This window comes from Amblyomma mixtum, chromosome 3 (assembly GCF_055824585.1).
Source record: "Amblyomma mixtum isolate Tamu chromosome 3, ASM5582458v1, whole genome shotgun sequence".
NCBI lineage: Eukaryota > Metazoa > Arthropoda > Arachnida > Ixodida > Ixodidae > Amblyomma > Amblyomma mixtum.
Window position 1 is genome coordinate 416,003,287 of NC_143014.1, and position 19,338 is coordinate 416,022,624.

Genomic DNA, 19,338 nt, shown 5'->3' on the forward strand with positions numbered 1-19,338 from the left:
ATTGTCAAATGATGGTTTGGCAATGAGAGGGTGTGAATAATTTAGTAAAATTCTAACGTTTGTTATTCCAGATCCTGAAGCTCATTTTAATAATAGGCCTCACTTACACTGGATTACCCAGAGTGCAAGCATAAGGAATTCACAGGCCTAAATCCACACCCTATTTTTGCACCATTATAAGAGACTTTTGATGTGTGTGTGTTGCAGGGTAGATATGCAGCCATGGGATGTATGTGCTGCTTCAAGAGGATTCTTTGTCGTGTGTGCTGATTTTTGCAGGTCTCGTGTAGAATACCTGCATCTCGTACAGACGAAGGTCAGGCACATGCATACATGGAGGATGCAGAAGGCCTGTCAGAGTGAGTCGAACAAGTTGTTTTGGACGCATAGAAAGAAAGAAGGGAGGTACCGCGCTGGGTGTCGAGCTGGAATTTCTGAGTGCAAGGTTCGTTTTCACGACTTCCGGTTTTAGTCCAGCTTCGGATGCAGAGCAATATTCCTTCGCAGTTCATATGCCAGATCGGTGCAGAGATTTTAGAACCAAGCAAACAAAAACTAACGACTATAAGAATTTTTCTACTTTAGTATTTCAATGCCTTTTTTTTGTTGCATTGGAATAGGAAAAATTCATATATTCTGTTCTCAAAATGCTTGCTTGGCTCTCTTGATTTCACAGAGCACGGGAAAATGTTCCTCCTGATAGACAAAGTTAGGCTTCCCTCTCCTTTTTTACGTACTGAGAAATTACATGGGAATTTTTTTTTTGTTGGTGTTGGTTCCTGCAGTGTTTCATGTAATTAGTGAGCTCGAAAACACTTGGGTTAATATAACAAGTGCACAAGGAAATCGGCTGCTTTAATTAAAGATGTGCATTAGACGCTGGAACAGTACCGTGGCGCAACACTCGCAGGACGGGGTCATTTTGTTTCCTCATGCAGTGTTTATGTTGTGTCACATGGGCGGGTGTTTGTGATATTGCGTATTCTGAGTTTTCCTCTGGCATCTATTTCTATGCAATCGTAAAATGTGAATAACTGACATCTGATACACAGGAAACTGTGTCAACTGTGACTGCACAGAAAACACCAGCAAACAATTGTTGGGTCAATAGCGAAAGCATGTGCTGGCACATAAGGTATGCGTGCATAAGTGCAGTAGGTTCCAAAACAGGATTGAACAATGGTGTAATCAGTTGGAGATATAGAAACCGTACGTCAATGCAGGAATGATATAATTTGATTACAAAGCATTGGCTCCATGTAGGCACCTCAACTTTTTTAACTGACCTTTGAAAGATGGAACCTTTTTATGGAGAACACAATGTTGAAAGCAGACTTATATTGGCAATGTTTTCCTTATTTTGTACCATGATACTGAAACAATTATTGGCCATACGTGTTTCTAGTAACCGGTAAATTAACATTTTTTTAGCGTCATTTTTAATGTTATCGGTAGGAATCACAAGCACGCCTAACCATAATGAGTGATTATTACATATTATTGCCTTATCATTTGAAATGGAGACAATCAGTTAAGAGGATTACGTGAAGAGAAGTATTTTCACTCTGAAGAATAAATCACTGCTTGAATGCAATAGACGTGAAAAGGGCATTATTCACAGCGCTAAGAAGAGTTCGGTCCAAATAGGTTTGAAATGTACAAAGCCATGGTTTGCAATGTTATGCGATATGAGATTGAAAAAGAGAGAAGCGAATGATTTTTAATACAGGAAGATAAAAACGCCTTCAGCTGTTAGACCGTAGCCTGCTAGTACCACCTTAGGGGCTTAAGTTATCAGCATGTGGCCTGGAGTCAAAACTGCCGTCTATTGTAACGCGAAAACATTTAATGGTGTACTTAATTTTGGGTAGGTGTGTTCGGAGCTCAAAATATGTGAGTAAATTTTTGTTTTGGGTGCATAAATGCCCTGATACAGCATTCTTTAATGAATATTCTAGGTAAGCACCACTTTTGTGCATAATATGATATTTTGACAGATATAATGGATTGCAGCTGGATGTGTCCTCCATTTCCACTACATTCTTTAATGACCGAACTTTCATGTGGGGTGGACTAATATTTTGAATTTCAAGTGCGTATACAATGTGTCTGTTGCATGGTTGAAAATCATTTGGATGAATTTATATTTGAGAACTTCCATTTTTTCGTATTCCATATTCATATTTCCTTCTCAATATTTCCATCTAGAGTGCTTTCGTCGCGTGGGTGCTTGGACTGGACATCTTCGTGTCGTTGACACAGGAAGTTCTCCAGGTGAGGTCGCAAGTTCATTTCCAGAGAAGCACCCGAAATGCTCATTCATTTTATTTCATCATGAAACTTCACAGGAAACACCAGCAAACAACTGTTGGGTCAATAGCAAAAGCATGCGTTGGCACATAAGGTATGCATGCATAAGTGCAGCAGCTTCTAAAACCGGATTGTACAATGGTGTAATCAGTTGGAATGATGGAAAACATAGTTCAATGCAGGAATGATATAATTTGATTACAAAGCATCGGCTCCATGTAGGCACCTTAACTTATTTAACAGTCCTTTGAAAGATTGAACCTTTTTATGGAGAACATCATGTTGAAAGCAGACTTTTATCTGCAAGGTATCCCTTATTTTGAACCGTGATACTGAAACAGTGATTGGCCATACGTGTTTCCGTTAAGTATTAACTTAACTTTTTTTTGTGTCATTTTTAATGTTATGGGTAGGAATCACAAGCATTCCTAACCTGTGGGGACGCACTCGTTCGTCCCCTGTGGTTCGCTTTCCCGCAATGCACTCCAACTGTATTTAGCTCCCCTAAAACGCACTCTTCTCAGTTTGGTTACTTTAACTAACAGGGGGTTACTTTAACTAATTGTGACCTATGTATCCAATATCCTTTCAGTGGCAACTGCTTTTAATCACCTCAGCACTTGAAAATTGCACTTTATAAATTGCTATGACGTTTGTATTTTCATTGTTGCGAAATGAGACTACCATCTCATGCATATGTGTTCCCACATCAGTAAATTCTATTTTAAAATGTTCTACCGCACTTCTTGGCACCACACCTGGTTAAACGGTAGTTTGAGATAAAATTCAGTAGACTGACCCTTTAATGCTGTCACGTTGAAAAAGACCACATGCACTTGTGTGTTGTAGCTGCAGTGCAGTGCAGCGAAAAAATTCGACTGCTTATTTGACTACTATGGACTCACTCGTTAGCTCGGGTGTTGCAGTGAGCAGTCATTCAGCGCCAAATGTCTAAACTGCAGGGCTTCGCTGGGCTAGTTAGACTGTTTTGCGGTATTCTTTTTTTCAGTCGCTTTTGGAAATGCATAGGCGCCGGAACAAGGCAACAGAGGCTGAGGCGAGAGACTTCCTCCGCCAGCTTCTCCTTGCCTGCCGATATCTGGGACAGCGTGTCATCCACAGAGACCTCAAGTTCGCATCCACTTTGAGGGCGAGCGCAAGAAGATGGACCTTCATCAGAACGCCAAACTACAGCGCCCTGGAGGTCCTGTCGACGAAGGGGCACTGCTTCGAGGTTGACGTCTGGTCAATCGGATGCATCCTGTAAGCTTTCTGCATAACCAAGCCTCCCCACTACTTCGTAATACTGCGCAGTACTGGTGAAAGGCAGACTAAAATTTTGAGAGAAAATTTTCGAACTGGATTCATTTCCGTAGATAATTTTTCATTGACCGTTTGCGCAAGTTTGATTGCATTTTAGAAGCCTCAGCGTGTGTCTTACGTACTTTCACACTGTGTCGGACATGGAGAGAGTTAGAGCGCTATCATTAGATATTTTTGAACAGTTCTTCTGGGTTGTCAAAGGCACTATCACACGAAATTTCGGGAGCATACTTAACCATTCGACAAAAGTTTCTCACAATATTCTTTCACATTTTCAGCACGTTCACAAAAGAAACAGCGCTACTTTAGCCGAAGAAATGCTAATGAGTACACAAGGATCTATTAAAGCTTACAAGTGATCCTGAAACAAAGAGCTTTACTAAACTGGATATCTTGCGAAGAATGTAAACATCTCACAGATAGGTAAACTGTAGTGACTACGAAATGAAAAAAATTTAGTACGGACTTCGTAGGATAATGAACGGTGATAGAGTGCGTTGCTCACATAGCTCGGATTTTAAAGCCAAAGCAAGCTGAATGCAAAGCTAGTTTGTTGTGTACTTGCACACTCACACCAGTTAAGGGAAGGCGAAGTTAATGAGTGCAAATGTGTTAATTACGCTTGTCACGGTGACTTAGTGGTTACAGCGCTCGGCTGCTAGCCCTAAAGAGGCGAGTTCGATCCCAGCCGCAGCGGCTGAATTTCGATGGAGCCGAAATTCTAGAGCCAACCTAAAAGCCGAAATGCTTTTAGGTTGGCTTTTGGCTGTCACTTTGGAGTCATTTCCAAATACGTACCTGGATTACTTTAAGTTTTAAGCTCAATGTTCAAAAAAACTGGTTCTGCCTACTCGTATTCTTGTAACTTTTTTGCAGTTTCTTGTAATATTTTGGAAGCTGTGATTTCTAAGCAGTATAATGTTACTGCGAATTCAGGACGGCCCTGGTCCGTTTCTCGAATATTTTCAATAGCCTCTCCACTCCCATTTGCCCACCTGCTGGACCCTGAGCAGAGGCCACCGGCATCCATCGTGACGGCTGACACTGCATGTAGTGTTCATGCTCCCATTGCATCAAAGTGTCCAACGGGCCTGTGCCCAAATTGAAAAAATTTAAGAGTGACAAGGGCACCGGTAGAAGACTGGTTCTGTGCAAGGTTGCCTGACGCAGAGACTTTGTCCGCATGGAAAGCACAGCTCTTTTGAAGCTCCTGGATAACTGACAATGTGCAAGTCGTGGCTGTGGCTCAAGTTCACCTTTTCCACTGAACTTGTCACCGTCCGTTCGCCTTTTCAATGGTTTAGCAACACTGTTTTACTGTTTTCATGTATTTAGATAAGGTCGCCTGAGTCGTAGGTTCCACTTACAGAAAAGAGGGCTTCTGTTCAATCTATTAAGAATTTTCATGAATTCGTAGAGAAAGAGAGCTCAAGAAGGCGTCTGCTGCACAGCTTTACTTGCAAAAAATTACGACAAATAATGCTCACCTAAATTTGATCTTTGTAAGATTTCCCAAGAAATAAAATACGACCTCTCTTATGGTAATTTCCTTGCCGGCATTTTCAGTGCTGGTGGTTAAGTTGCTTTGGCACTCAGAGCTGTTTTGTTTGGCCAATAAAAAAAAACTAATTAAGAGGCGCTATTCCAGATGTGTGAAAAAGTCATTCCACTTCATTCGCTGCACATAGTCTGCTCAAAATACTATCACACTCATCAGCATCACTAAGCTGCTTACAGGTTTCTGCTCCTTCAAGAGAAATTGTACTGGGCTGTCCTTGACTTGCTGTAGCATAAAAGTACTTTCAATCCACTATTTGCACCCCCCTCTGCATTCCATCTCCGCTGTTGGTGCGTTAATCGACCTTTAACTAACTCAGCGCAGTGCCAGGACCGGGAAGAGCAACCTGCCGGCACCTGGGTTGAGCACAACACGTGCTTCTGACACAGGGAGCTCCTAGTGGGGATGACGTAGACTTTGGACATCGGTCAGAGAACCAAGATCAGAAATGCACCTTACATCGTCCTGATGTACGTGCTAGTAAAAGCGTTGAATACGTGCTAGTGAAATTGTCAAATGATGGTTTGGCAATGAGAGGGTGTGAATAATTTAGTAAAATTCTAACGTTTGTTATTCCAGATCCTGAAGCTCATTTTAATAATAGGCCTCACTTACACTGGATTACCCAGAGTGCAAGCATAAGGAATTCACAGGCCTAAATCCACACCCTATTTTTGCACCATTATAAGAGACTTTTGATGTGTGTGTGTTGCAGGGTAGATATGCAGCCATGGGATGTATGTGCTGCTTCAAGAGGATTCTTTGTCGTGTGTGCTGATTTTTGCAGGTCTCGTGTAGAATACCTGCATCTCGTACAGACGAAGGTCAGGCACATGCATACATGGAGGATGCAGAAGGCCTGTCAGAGTGAGTCGAACAAGTTGTTTTGGACGCATAGAAAGAAAGAAGGGAGGTACCGCGCTGGGTGTCGAGCTGGAATTTCTGAGTGCAAGGTTCGTTTTCACGACTTCCGGTTTTAGTCCAGCTTCGGATGCAGAGCAATATTCCTTCGCAGTTCATATGCCAGATCAGTGCAGAGATTTTAGAACCAAGCAAACAAAAACTAACGACTATAAGAATTTTTCTACTTTAGTATTTCAATGCCTTTTTTTTGTTGCATTGGAATAGGAAAAATTCATATATTCTGTTCTCAAAATGCTTGCTTGGCTCTCTTGATTTCACAGAGCACGGGAAAATGTTCCTCCTGATAGACAAAGTTAGGCTTCCCTCTCCTTTTTTACGTACTGAGAAATTACATGGGAATTTTTTTTTTGTTGGTGTTGGTTCCTGCAGTGTTTCATGTAATTAGTGAGCTCGAAAACACTTGGGTTAATATAACAAGTGCACAAGGAAATCGGCTGCTTTAATTAAAGATGTGCATTAGACGCTGGAACAGTACCGTGGCGCAACACTCGCAGGACGGGGTCATTTTGTTTCCTCATGCAGTGTTTATGTTGTGTCACATGGGCGGGTGTTTGTGATATTGCGTATTCTGAGTTTTCCTCTGGCATCTATTTCTATGCAATCGTAAAATGTGAATAACTGACATCTGATACACAGGAAACTGTGTGTCAACTGTGACTGCACAGAAAACACCAGCAAACAATTGTTGGGTCAATAGCGAAAGCATGTGCTGGCACATAAGGTATGCGTGCATAAGTGCAGTAGGTTCCAAAACAGGATTGAACAATGGTGTAATCAGTTGGAGATATAGAAACCGTACGTCAATGCAGGAATGATATAATTTGATTACAAAGCATTGGCTCCATGTAGGCACCTCAACTTTTTTAACTGACCTTTGAAAGATGGAACCTTTTTATGGAGAACACAATGTTGAAAGCAGACTTATATTGGCAATGTTTTCCTTATTTTGTACCATGATACTGAAACAATTATTGGCCATACGTGTTTCTAGTAACCGGTAAATAACATTTTTTTAGCGTCATTTTTAATATTATCGGTAGGAATCACAAGCACGCCTAACCATAATGAGTGATTATTACATATTATTGCCTTATCATTTGAAATGGAGACAATCAGTTAAGAGGATTACGTGAAGAGAAGTATTTTCACTCTGAAGAATAAATCACTGCTTGAATGCAATAGACGTGAAAAGGGCATTATTCACAGCGCTAAGAAGAGTTCGGTCCAAATAGGTTTGAAATGTACAAAGCCATGGTTTGCAATGTTATGCGATATGAGATTGAAAAAGAGAGAAGCGAATGATTTTTAATACAGGAAGATAAAAACGCCTTCAGCTGTTAGACCGTAGCCTGCTAGTACCACCTTAGGGGCTTAAGTTATCAGCATGTGGCCTGGAGTCAAAACTGCCGTCTATTGTAACGCGAAAACATTTAATGGTGTACTTAATTTTGGGTAGGTGTGTTCGGAGCTCAAAATATGTGAGTAAATTTTTGTTTTGGGTGCATAAATGCCCTGATACAGCATTCTTTAATGAATATTCTAGGTAAGCACCACTTTTGTGCATAATATGATATTTTGACAGATATAATGGATTGCAGCTGGATGTGTCCTCCATTTCCACTACATTCTTTAATGACCGAACTTTCATGTGGGGTGGACTAATATTTTGAATTTCAAGTGCGTATACAATGTGTCTGTTGCATGGTTGAAAATCATTTGGATGAATTTATATTTGAGAACTTCCATTTTTTCGTATTCCATATTCATATTTCCTTCTCAATATTTCCATCTAGAGTGCTTTCGTCGCGTGGGTGCTTGGACTGGACATCTTCGTGTCGTTGACACAGGAAGTTCTCCAGGTGAGGTCGCAAGTTCATTTCCAGAGAAGCACCAGAAATGCTCATTCATTTTATTTCATCATGAAACTTCACAGGAAACACCAGCAAACAACTGTTGGGTCAATAGCAAAAGCATGCGTTGGCACATAAGGTATGCATGCATAAGTGCAGCAGCTTCTAAAACCGGATTGTACAATGGTGTAATCAGTTGGAATGATGGAAAACATAGTTCAATGCAGGAATGATATAATTTGATTACAAAGCATCGGCTCCATGTAGGCACCTTAACTTATTTAACAGTCCTTTGAAAGATTGAACCTTTTTATGGAGAACATCATGTTGAAAGCAGACTTTTATCTGCAAGGTATCCCTTATTTTGAACCGTGATACTGAAACAGTGATTGGCCATACGTGTTTCCGTTAAGTATTAAATTAACTTTTTTTTGTGTCATTTTTAATGTTATGGGTAGGAATCACAAGCATTCCTAACCTGTGGGGACGCACTCGTTCGTCCCCTGTGGTTCGCTTTCCCGCAATGCACTCCAACTGTATTTAGCTCCCCTAAAACGCACTCTTCTCAGTTTGGTTACTTTAACTAACAGGGGGTTACTTTAACTAATTGTGACCTATGTATCCAATATCCTTTCAGTGGCAACTGCTTTTAATCACCTCAGCACTTGAAAATTGCACTTTATAAATTGCTATGACGTTTGTATTTTCATTGTTGCGAAATGAGACTACCATCTCATGCATATGTGTTCCCACATCAGTAAATTCTATTTTAAAATGTTCTACCGCACTTCTTGGCACCACACCTGGTTAAACGGTAGTTTGAGATAAAATTCAGTAGACTGACCCTTTAATGCTGTCACGTTGAAAAAGACCACATGCACTTGTGTGTTGTAGCTGCAGTGCAGTGCAGCGAAAAAATTCGACTGCTTATTTGACTACTATGGACTCACTCGTTAGCTCGGGTGTTGCAGTGAGCAGTCATTCAGCGCCAAATGTCTAAACTGCAGGGCTTCGCTGGGCTAGTTAGACTGTTTTGCGGTATTCTTTTTTTCAGTCGCTTTTGGAAATGCATAGGCGCCGGAACAAGGCAACAGAGGCTGAGGCGAGAGACTTCCTCCGCCAGCTTCTCCTTGCCTGCCGATATCTGGGACAGCGTGTCATCCACAGAGACCTCAAGTTCGCATCCACTTTGAGGGCGAGCGCAAGAAGATGGACCTTCATCAGAACGCCAAACTACAGCGCCCTGGAGGTCCTGTCGACGAAGGGGCACTGCTTCGAGGTTGACGTCTGGTCAATCGGATGCATCCTGTAAGCTTTCTGCATAACCAGGCCTCCCCACTACTTCGTAATACTGCGCAGTACTGGTGAAAGGCAGACTAAAATTTTGAGAGAAAATTTTCGAACTGGATTCATTTCCGTAGATAATTTTTCATTGACCGTTTGCGCAAGTTTGATTGCATTTTAGAAGCCTCAGCGTGTGTCTTACGTACTTTCACACTGTGTCGGACATGGAGAGAGTTAGAGCGCTATCATTAGATATTTTTGAACAGTTCTTCTGGGTTGTCAAAGGCACTATCACACGAAATTTCGGGAGCATACTTAACCATTCGACAAAAGTTTCTCACAATATTCTTTCACATTTTCAGCACGTTCACAAAAGAAACAGCGCTACTTTAGCCGAAGAAATGCTAATGAGTACACAAGGATCTATTAAAGCTTACAAGTGATCCTGAAACAAAGAGCTTTACTAAACTGGATATCTTGCGAAGAATGTAAACATCTCACAGATAGGTAAACTGTAGTGACTACGAAATGAAAAAAATTTAGTACGGACTTCGTAGGATAATGAACGGTGATAGAGTGCGTTGCTCACATAGCTCGGATTTTAAAGCCAAAGCAAGCTGAATGCAAAGCTAGTTTGTTGTGTACTTGCACACTCACACCAGTTAAGGGAAGGCGAAGTTAATGAGTGCAAATGTGTTAATTACGCTTGTCACGGTGGCTTAGTGGTTACAGCGCTCGGCTGCTAGCCCTAAAGAGGCGAGTTCGATCCCAGCCGCAGCGGCTGAATTTCGATGGAGCCGAAATTCTAGAGCCAACCTAAAAGCCGAAATGCTTTTAGGTTGGCTTTTGGCTGTCACTTTGGAGTCATTTCCAAATACGTACCTGGATTACTTTAAGTTTTAAGCTCAATGTTCAAAAAAACTGGTTCTGCCTACTCGTATTCTTGTAACTTTTTTGCAGTTTCTTGTAATATTTTGGAAGCTGTGATTTCTAAGCAGTATAATGTTACTGCGAATTCAGGACGGCCCTGGTCCGTTTCTCGAATATTTTCAATAGCCTCTCCACTCCCATTTGCCCACCTGCTGGACCCTGAGCAGAGGCCACCGGCATCCATCGTGACGGCTGACACTGCATGTAGTGTTCATGCTCCCATTGCATCAAAGTGTCCAACGGGCCTGTGCCCAAATTGAAAAAATTTAAGAGTGACAAGGGCACCGGTAGAAGACTGGTTCTGTGCAAGGTTGCCTGACGCAGAGACTTTGTCCGCATGGAAAGCACAGCTCTTTTGAAGCTCCTGGATAACTGACAATGTGCAAGTCGTGGCTGTGGCTCAAGTTCACCTTTTCCACTGAACTTGTCACCGTCCGTTCGCCTTTTCAATGGTTTAGCAACACTGTTTTACTGTTTTCATGTATTTAGATAAGGTCGCCTGAGTCGTAGGTTCCACTTACAGAAAAGAGGGCTTCTGTTCAATCTATTAAGAATTTTCATGAATTCGTAGAGAAAGAGAGCTCAAGAAGGCGTCTGCTGCACAGCTTTACTTGCAAAAAATTACGACAAATAATGCTCACCTAAATTTGATCTTTGTAAGATTTCCCAAGAAATAAAATACGACCTCTCTTATGGTAATTTCCTTGCCGGCATTTTCAGTGCTGGTGGTTAAGTTGCTTTGGCACTCAGAGCTGTTTTGTTTGGCCAATAAAAAAAAACTAATTAAGAGGCGCTATTCCAGATGTGTGAAAAAGTCATTCCACTTCATTCGCTGCACATAGTCTGCACAAAATACTATCACACTCAGCAGCATCACTAAGCCGCTTACAGGTTTCTGCTCCTTCAAGAGAAATTGTACTGGGCTGTCCTTGACTTGCTGTAGCATAAAAGTACTTTCAATCCACTATTTGCACCCCCCTCTGCATTCCATCTCCGCTGTTGGTGGGTTAATCGACCTTTAACTAACTCAGCGCAGTGCCAGGACCGGGAAGAGCAACCTGCCGGCACCTGGGTTGAGCACAACACGTGCTTCTGACACAGGGAGCTCCTAGTGGGGATGACGTAGACTTTGGACATCGGTCAGAGAACCAAGATCAGAAATGCACCTTACATCGTCCTGATGTACGTGCTAGTAAAAGCGTTGAATACGTGCTAGTGAAATTGTCAAATGATGGTTTGGCAATGAGAGGGTGTGAATAATTTAGTAATATTCTAACGTTTGTTATTCCAGATCCTGAAGCTCATTTTAATAATAGGCCTCACTTACACTGGATTACCCAGAGTGCAAGCATGAGGAATTCACAGGCCTAAATCCACACCCTATTTTTGCACCATTATAAGAGACTTTTGATGTGTGTGTGTTGCAGGGTAGATATGCAGCCATGGGATATATGTGCTGCTTCAAGAGGATTCTTTGTCGTGTGTGCTGATTTTTGCAGGTCTCGTGTAGAATACCTGCATCTCGTACAGACGAAGGTCAGGCACATGCATACATGGAGGATGCAGAAGGCCTGTCAGAGTGAGTCGAACAAGTTGTTTTGGACGCATAGAAAGAAAGAAGGGAGGTACCGCGCTGGGTGTCGAGCTGGAATTTCTGAGTGCAAGGTTCGTTTTCACGACTTCCGGTTTTAGTCCAGCTTCGGATGCAGAGCAATATTCCTTCGCAGTTCATATGCCAGATCGGTGCAGAGATTTTAGAACCAAGCAAACAAAAACTAACGACTATAAGAATTTTTCTACTTTAGTATTTCAATGCCTTTTTTTTTTGTCGCATTGGAATAGGAAGAAATTCATATATTCTGTTCTCAAAATGCTTGCTTGGCTCTCTTGATTTCACAGAGCACGGGAAAATGTTCCTCCTGATAGACAAAGTTAGGCTTCCCTCTCCTTTTTTACGTACTGAGAAATTACATGGGAATTTTTTTTTTGTTGGTGTTGGTTCCTGCAGTGTTTCATGTAATTAGTGAGCTCGAAAACACTTGGGTTAATATAACAAGTGCACAAGGAAATCGGCTGCTTTAATTAAAGATGTGCATTAGACGCTGGAACAGTACCGTGGCGCAACAGTCGCAGGACGGGGTCATTTTGTTTCCTCATGCAGTGTTTATGTTGTGTCACATGGGCGGGTGTTTGTGATATTGCGTATTCTGAGTTTTCCTCTGGCATCTATTTCTATGCAATCGTAAAATGTGAATAACTGACATCTGATACACAGGAAACTGTGTGTCAACTGTGACTGCACAGAAAACACCAGCAAACAATTGTTGGGTCAATAGCGAAAGCATGTGCTGGCACATAAGGTATGCGTGCATAAGTGCAGTAGGTTCCAAAACAGGATTGAACAATGGTGTAATCAGTTGGAGATATAGAAACCGTACGTCAATGCAGGAATGATATAATTTGATTACAAAGCATTGGCTCCATGTAGGCACCTCAACTTTTTTAACTGACCTTTGAAAGATGGAACCTTTTTATGGAGAACACAATGTTGAAAGCAGACTTATATTGGCAATGTTTTCCTTATTTTGTACCATGATACTGAAACAATTATTGGCCATACGTGTTTCTAGTAACCGGTAAATTAACATTTTTTTAGCGTCATTTTTAATGTTATCGGTAGGAATCACAAGCACGCCTAACCATAATGAGTGATTATTACATATTATTGCCTTATCATTTGAAATGGAGACAATCAGTTAAGAGGATTACGTGAAGAGAAGTATTTTCACTCTGAAGAATAAATCACTGCTGGAATGCAATAGACGTGAAAAGGGCATTATTCACAGCGCTAAGAGTTCGGTCCAAATAGGTTTGAAATGTACAAAGCCATGGTTTGCAATGGTATGCGATATGAGATTGAAAAAGAGAGAAGCGAATGATTTTTAATACAGGAAGATAAAAACGCCTTCAGCTGTTAGACCGTAGCCTGCTAGTACCACCTTAGGGGCTTGTTATCAGCATGTGGCCTGGAGTCAAAACTGCCGTCTATTGTAACGCGAAAACATTTAATGGTGTACTTAATTTTGGGTAGGTGTGTTCGGAGCTCAAAATATGTGAGTAAATTTTTGTTTTGGGTGCATAAATGCCCTGATACAGCATTCTTTAATGAATATTCTAGGTAAGCACCACTTTTGTGCATAATATGATATTTTGACAGATATAATGGATTGCAGCTGGATGTGTCCTCCATTTCCACTACATTCTTTAATGACCGAACTTTCATGTGGGGTGGACTAATATTTTGAATTTCAAGTGCGAATACAATGTGTCTGTTGCATGGTTGAAAATCATTTGGATGAATTGATATTTGAGAACTTCCATTTTTTCGTATTCCATATTCATATTTCCTTCTCCATATTTCCATCTAGAGTGCTTTCGTCGCGTGGGTGCTTGGACTGGACATCTTCGTGTCGTTGACACAGGAAGTTCTCCAGGTGAGGTCACAAGTTCATTTCCAGAGAAGCACGAGAAATGCTCATTCATTTTATTTCATTATGAAACTTCACAGGAAACACCAGCAAACAACTGTTGGGTCAATAGCAAAAGCATGCGTTTGCACATAAGGTATGCATGCATAAGTGCAGCAGCTTCTAAAACCAGATTGAACAATGGTGTAATCAGTTGGAATGATAGAAAACATAGATCAATGCAGGAATGATGTAATTTGATTACAAAGCATTGGCTCCATGTAGGCACCTTAACTTATTTAACAGTCCTTTGAAAGATTGAACCTTTTTATGAAGAACATCATGTTGAAAGCAGACCTCTATCTGCAAGGTTTCCCTTATTTCGAACCGTGATACTGAAACAGTGATTGGCCATACGTGTTTCCGTTAAGTATTAAATTAACTTTTTTTTGTGTCATTTTTAATGTTATGGGTAGGAATCACAAGCATTCCTAACCTGTGGGGACGCACTCGTTCGTCCCCTGTGGTTCGCTTTCCCGCAATGCACTCCAACTGTATTTAGCTCCCCTAAAACGCACTCTTCTCAGTTTGGTTACTTTAACTAACAGGGGGTTACTTTAACTAATTGTGACCTATGTATCCACTATCCTTTCAGTGGCAACTGCTTTTAATCACCTCAGCACTTGAAAATTGCACTTTATAAATTGCTATGACGTTTGTATTTTCATTGTTGCGAAATGAGACTACCATCTCATGCAAAAGTGTTCCCACATAAGTAAGTTCTATTTTCAAATGTTCTACCGCACTTCTTGGCACCACACCTGGCTAAACAGTAATTTGAGTAAAGAGCTATCGGTTGCCGCAGGGAAAATATGGCCGATAAAATTCAGTAGACTGATCCTTTAATGCTGTCGCGTTGAAAATTCGACTGCTTATTTCACTACTATGGACTAACTCGTGAGCTCGGGTGTTGCAGTGAGCAGTCATTCAGACCCAAATGTCGAAACTGCAGGGCTTCGCTGGGCTAGTTAGACTGTTTTGCAGTATTCTTTTTTCAGTTGCTTTTGAAAATGTATAGGCGCCGGAACAAGGCAACAGAGGCTGAGGCGAGATACTTCCTCCGCCAGCTTCTCCTTGCCTGCCGATATCTGGGACAGCGTGTCATCCACAGAGACCTCAAGTTCGGAACCTTCTTGACGTCCGCATCAACTTTGAGGGCGAGCGAAAGAAGACCCTCTGCGGAACGCCAAACTACATCGCCCCGGAGGTCCTGTCGATAAAGGAGCACTACTTCGAGGTTGACGTCTGGTCAGTCGGATGCATCCTGTAAGTTTCTGTATAACCAGGCCTCCCCACTACTTCGTAATACTGCACAGTACTTTCAGAGAAAAATTTCGAACTAGATTCATTTCCGTAGATAATTTTTAATTGTCCGTTTGCGCAAGTTCGATTGCATTGTAGAAGCCTCAGCGCATGTCTTACGTACTTTCACACTGTGTCGGGCATGGAGAGAGTTGGAGCATTATCATTAGATATTTTTGAACAGTTCTTCTGGGTTGTCAAAGGCACTATCACACGAAATTTCGGGAGCATACTTAACCATTCGGCAAAAGTTTCTCACAATATTCTTTCACATTTTCAGCACGTTCACAAAAGAAACAGTGCTACTTTAGCCGAAGAAATGCTAATGAGGACACAAGGCTCTATTAAAGCTTACATGTGATCCTGAAACAAGGAGCTTTACTAAACTGGATATCTTGCGAAGAATGTAAACATCTCACAGATAGGTAAACTGTAGCGTCTACGAAATGAAAAAAATTTTGGACGGACTTCGTAGGATAATGAACGGTGATAGAGTGTGTTGCTCACATAGCTTGGATTTTAAAGCCAAAGCAAGCTGAATGCAAAGCTAGTTTGTTGTGTACTTGCGCACTCACACCAGTGAAGGGAAGGCGAAGTTAATGAGTGCAAATGTGTTAATTACGCTTGTCGCGGTGGCTTAGTGGTTACAGCGCTCGGCTGCTAGACCGAAAGAGGCGAGTTCGATCCCAGCCGCTGCGGCTGAATTTCGATGGAACCGAAATTCTAGAGGACTGTACTGTGCAATGTCAGTGCATGTTAAAGAACCCCCAGGTGGTCGAAATTTCCAGAGCCCTTCACTACGGCGTCCCTCATAGCCTGAGTTGCTTTGGGACGTTAAACCCCAATAACCCAAACCAAATGTGTTAATTAAATGGAAACCTGCATTAGAAACACTGCACTAATCTCCACATCTCAGCACAAGATATACCTCTGCAACTCAATGCGAAAGTAGACCAGTGGAGCCTAGCGGCCAAATAACGACTGTATGTGTTTGCAGCGGAGCTAAGACAACTATGGCCTCTCACGGGCCGCACGGCCAGCCTAAGCTTTGAGTCACGTGGCACAGCCCCAAGGAAGATGAGGATGGCGTGGAGCAGATACGGATGACTCAGACTGCATGCTGACAGCTCTTCGCGCGTTTTCCGCGCAATTGCCGACGGGAACAGAACAATATCAGGCCCTTTCCGCCTCTAAAAGTGTCAGCTCCTTGCGCATGCGAGTGACAGAGCTCCGTTCAGGCTGCGACTGGAGACTGGAGAAAACATTCAATTCGCACTCAGATGAGTGGCAGTCTTAGGCATTATTTTTTGCTAGCGGCCTCGTGCCGAAGTATCTCACTAGGAGTGGTGTAACGGAGATGCAAAGCCGGAACGGGAAGACTGGACGGTAGGGTGATTGAAAGCGGTCTCTAAAGAGATTTACTTCGCAGGGGATGAGCAGAGCAACTGCCTCATTCTGCTAACAGATATTCTACTGGGTGTCTTTGCACAGTAAAAAAAACAACAATGGCCACGCGCCTAGGGTCGCTCGCGAGACAGTCTTCATATTTCTAACGTCATAAGTTCTTTTTTTTTATACACTGCATTTTGCACGTATAATGCTTGCGTTGAGTGTTTATATTTACTTGTTTTCCTGGCTATCACAGATGTGCTTGCCCCCAAAGAATGACGTGCAGTGTACATGGGCATTGCAAATGAAAGGGAGGGCCGTCACTGGTCACTGCAGTACTTTCCTCTGCAGGTACACATTGCTTGTGGGACACCCTCTTTTCGCGGGTTCCACTGTGGAGGAAACATATTCCCCCATCAAGGGAAAGAGATACAGCGCACCCCCCTAGGATGAGATCCAAAGCACATGCCCTCATCCGGAGCATCCTTAGAACAGAGCCAAAAAGTTACCTAGCACCGAGGCCTCCCTGGAGGATGGTTCTATTGCATCCAGTACGTATTTCAATGTGCATGCTCATTGCAGGGATAGTTTACGCTAGATTGAGTCACTGCTTCCGTAAAAGTAGAAGTACTAAATATTAGGGTGCTTTAGTGCTTAACAGAGGGTAGGTACATTCTGGAGCCCTGTTTCCAAGATTAACTCAAGCAACAATTATTTCTTGAAGGGTTATAGAGAACTTTCACTGCCAGAGGAAAAAAGCAATGTCAGTGCAGGAGGTGTATGCGGAGCAGCATAGAAATATATTAAAACTCTTGGATTAAATATTTAACTCATCGTATGAGAAACAATATAGAGCAAACTATAAAGAATGAGAAGAAAAAGTCAATGTTGAATAAATACAAACACGGGATCACTCCTGTAGGCTATTCCAGGCTACGGCATGAGCATCTTGGAGCTTCGATGATCATGTTGCAGTCTGGCCTCGACGCACCCATTCCCACTATAGCACCTGAGTGGAAATTGGAAGGCGACTTAGTGCTCTACCTTCATGCAATGTATTAATTTATGGCTTCATTTCCTTGAAAGATATTCTAATATGAAGCTGTATGGATTCAAGTGAAAAGAATACATACAGCAGCTCATAATCTCGCTAGTACTACGTGCTATCACGTACGAGCCAGGCTGACACACGTAGAGAAACAAAAAATTCCGAAAACTCAGCAACCTGAGTCTAGCGAAAATAAGGGTGGATCACCCATCACAATTGAATGGCTCGATATTGTGGCCATTACTATTCAAACAGTGAAAGTAGAAAAACTGAATGTGCGCGTAACCGGGAAAACAAGGCAGTGCAAAAACGAGCAGCGTCTTGTTGTTGTCCGATAGAGAAGATAGATGGTGGCAATAGCTATGCAATATCTGCACACATGCAATTTCGGCGGGAGACACTCTTTGTTTTATTGTTAGCGAAGGCAGAGTCATAGTCCTGCACCAAAACCTGAATTTTGACGATCGCAGTAGGAATACTGAGCTGTTCGTTGCATTGTTCTTATTCTTACAGGGCTCCTGCCTTCCCAACTTCCAACATCCTGCCTGATGATACTACCATTGTTGATGCTTTTTATACTACCAGGAGCACTGACGGCTGTCGCTGTTTTTCTTGTTCTTCTGTGTTTTGCTTTGCTCCTTTGATTTTACTTTTGCATTGTATCGCAACGTCTGTCCTGCATAGGCCAGTATGCTGGCTTGCTGTGTTAATAAATAAATAAATCCATTTAGTTCAGATCTTCCGAAGATCGTTTCATATCCTTCGCAGTCGATGACAAGGCCGTGGGGTAACTGACAGAAGGCTCTCACATGCAGATTTCGCTTTTTGTTATCCCTACTTGAGGAATATCTGGCTCATTCTTGTAGTGACACGAGCTCCCATCGCTACCGTGTTAAAACACAAAGAAGCAGCTAGATAGTTTATGGAACCCTATGCACTCGGGGATCTATGTCGACACTATAATGCGAGGGTACACGTTCCGGAGGACAACAAAGGCTGCGGGAGCTTTCGAGACACTAGACACGTGTCAGGAGGTCATAAACTTGCGGAAGCTGAAACGCAGAGTTTACGCACCCCCCCACTCAAACTCAAGCCGATAGCAAGCCACTAGATTTAGGTGCTTACAAACCTATACATACCCAAACACAGCGCTATGCAGCAAGATACAACCCTCACAATGCAATAACAGATGTGCCCTGGGCGGAGCCACAGCTTACCTGTACCACTCAAACTGGGGCCTTTCGTTAGCACCTATCATTCTCAGCCATTTTTTAGAGCAGTGGTAGGTCCTCTGAACGAGCTCAGACCTGCTAGAACTACTTCATCTGGTTGCCGCGAGTAGCTCGAGCACCTTTGATTTGCGACGAGTTGGTTATGCAGTCCAGAGGGTTTTCTCTTTGAAAGACAAACTACTGCCTGAGGGTGCGACAGAGGAAAGAAACTCCTAATGCAGTGGGACGCTGCTGTGGTCGATTAGGGGGACTGACCGGAGGCCATGGAAGTAACGAGCGCTCTCGTGTGAACCAATGCCACAACACTGAGTCCTCGGGTCCAAGCATGGGGAGTCTACACTGCCTCGGCTGGGAACCATCGGATCAGTGAGGGCTTCTGGTGGGTACCAGTGCCGCAACGCTAACTCTGACGGCCCACGGCAAACTAGAGAAAGAGAGGGGTAGGGCCTATGCTTCCTTGTAGCTCGGGGACTACTGGCGGGGGTCTGTAGGCAAGATACTTCGATCTGAACTGTGGCACCAGGTTCGTTTTTATCACGACTGGCTACACGTCGTGTGCCGCAATGAGTTTCCAGAGTGGCTTGGAGAGAAGAACTACGCTTTCTTCAAGCGGCAAGCCGCCCAGCTGACAGATGCCAAGTGGAGGGAGGTTCTAAAAGGT

At 42.6% G+C, this 19,338-nt stretch overlaps 2 protein-coding genes across 2 annotated transcripts; both read left to right on the forward strand.

Moving 5' to 3' along the window:
* The first annotated feature begins 290 nt into the window (after positions 1-290).
* On the forward strand, positions 291-5,669 carry LOC149357746 (serine/threonine-protein kinase PLK1-like). Its single transcript, XM_089584896.1, has 4 exons — positions 291-359; positions 2,209-2,274; positions 3,320-3,573; positions 5,511-5,669. Exons 3-4 carry the CDS (start codon positions 3,332-3,334, stop codon positions 5,554-5,556), a joined length of 288 nt encoding a protein of 95 aa, XP_089441022.1. The 5' UTR covers positions 291-359; positions 2,209-2,274; positions 3,320-3,331; the 3' UTR covers positions 5,557-5,669.
* Positions 5,670-5,989: 320 nt separating this feature from the next.
* Positions 5,990-18,187, forward strand: LOC149357747 (serine/threonine-protein kinase PLK1-like). The gene is made up of 8 exons (XM_089584891.1): positions 5,990-6,058; positions 7,909-7,974; positions 9,020-9,273; positions 11,679-11,758; positions 13,608-13,673; positions 14,774-14,972; positions 16,749-16,948; positions 17,959-18,187. The coding sequence occupies exons 3-7, from the start codon at positions 9,032-9,034 to the stop codon at positions 16,843-16,845; spliced, it is 684 nt and encodes a 227-aa protein (XP_089441017.1). The 5' UTR covers positions 5,990-6,058; positions 7,909-7,974; positions 9,020-9,031; the 3' UTR covers positions 16,846-16,948; positions 17,959-18,187.
* Positions 18,188-19,338: the final 1,151 nt, after the last annotated feature.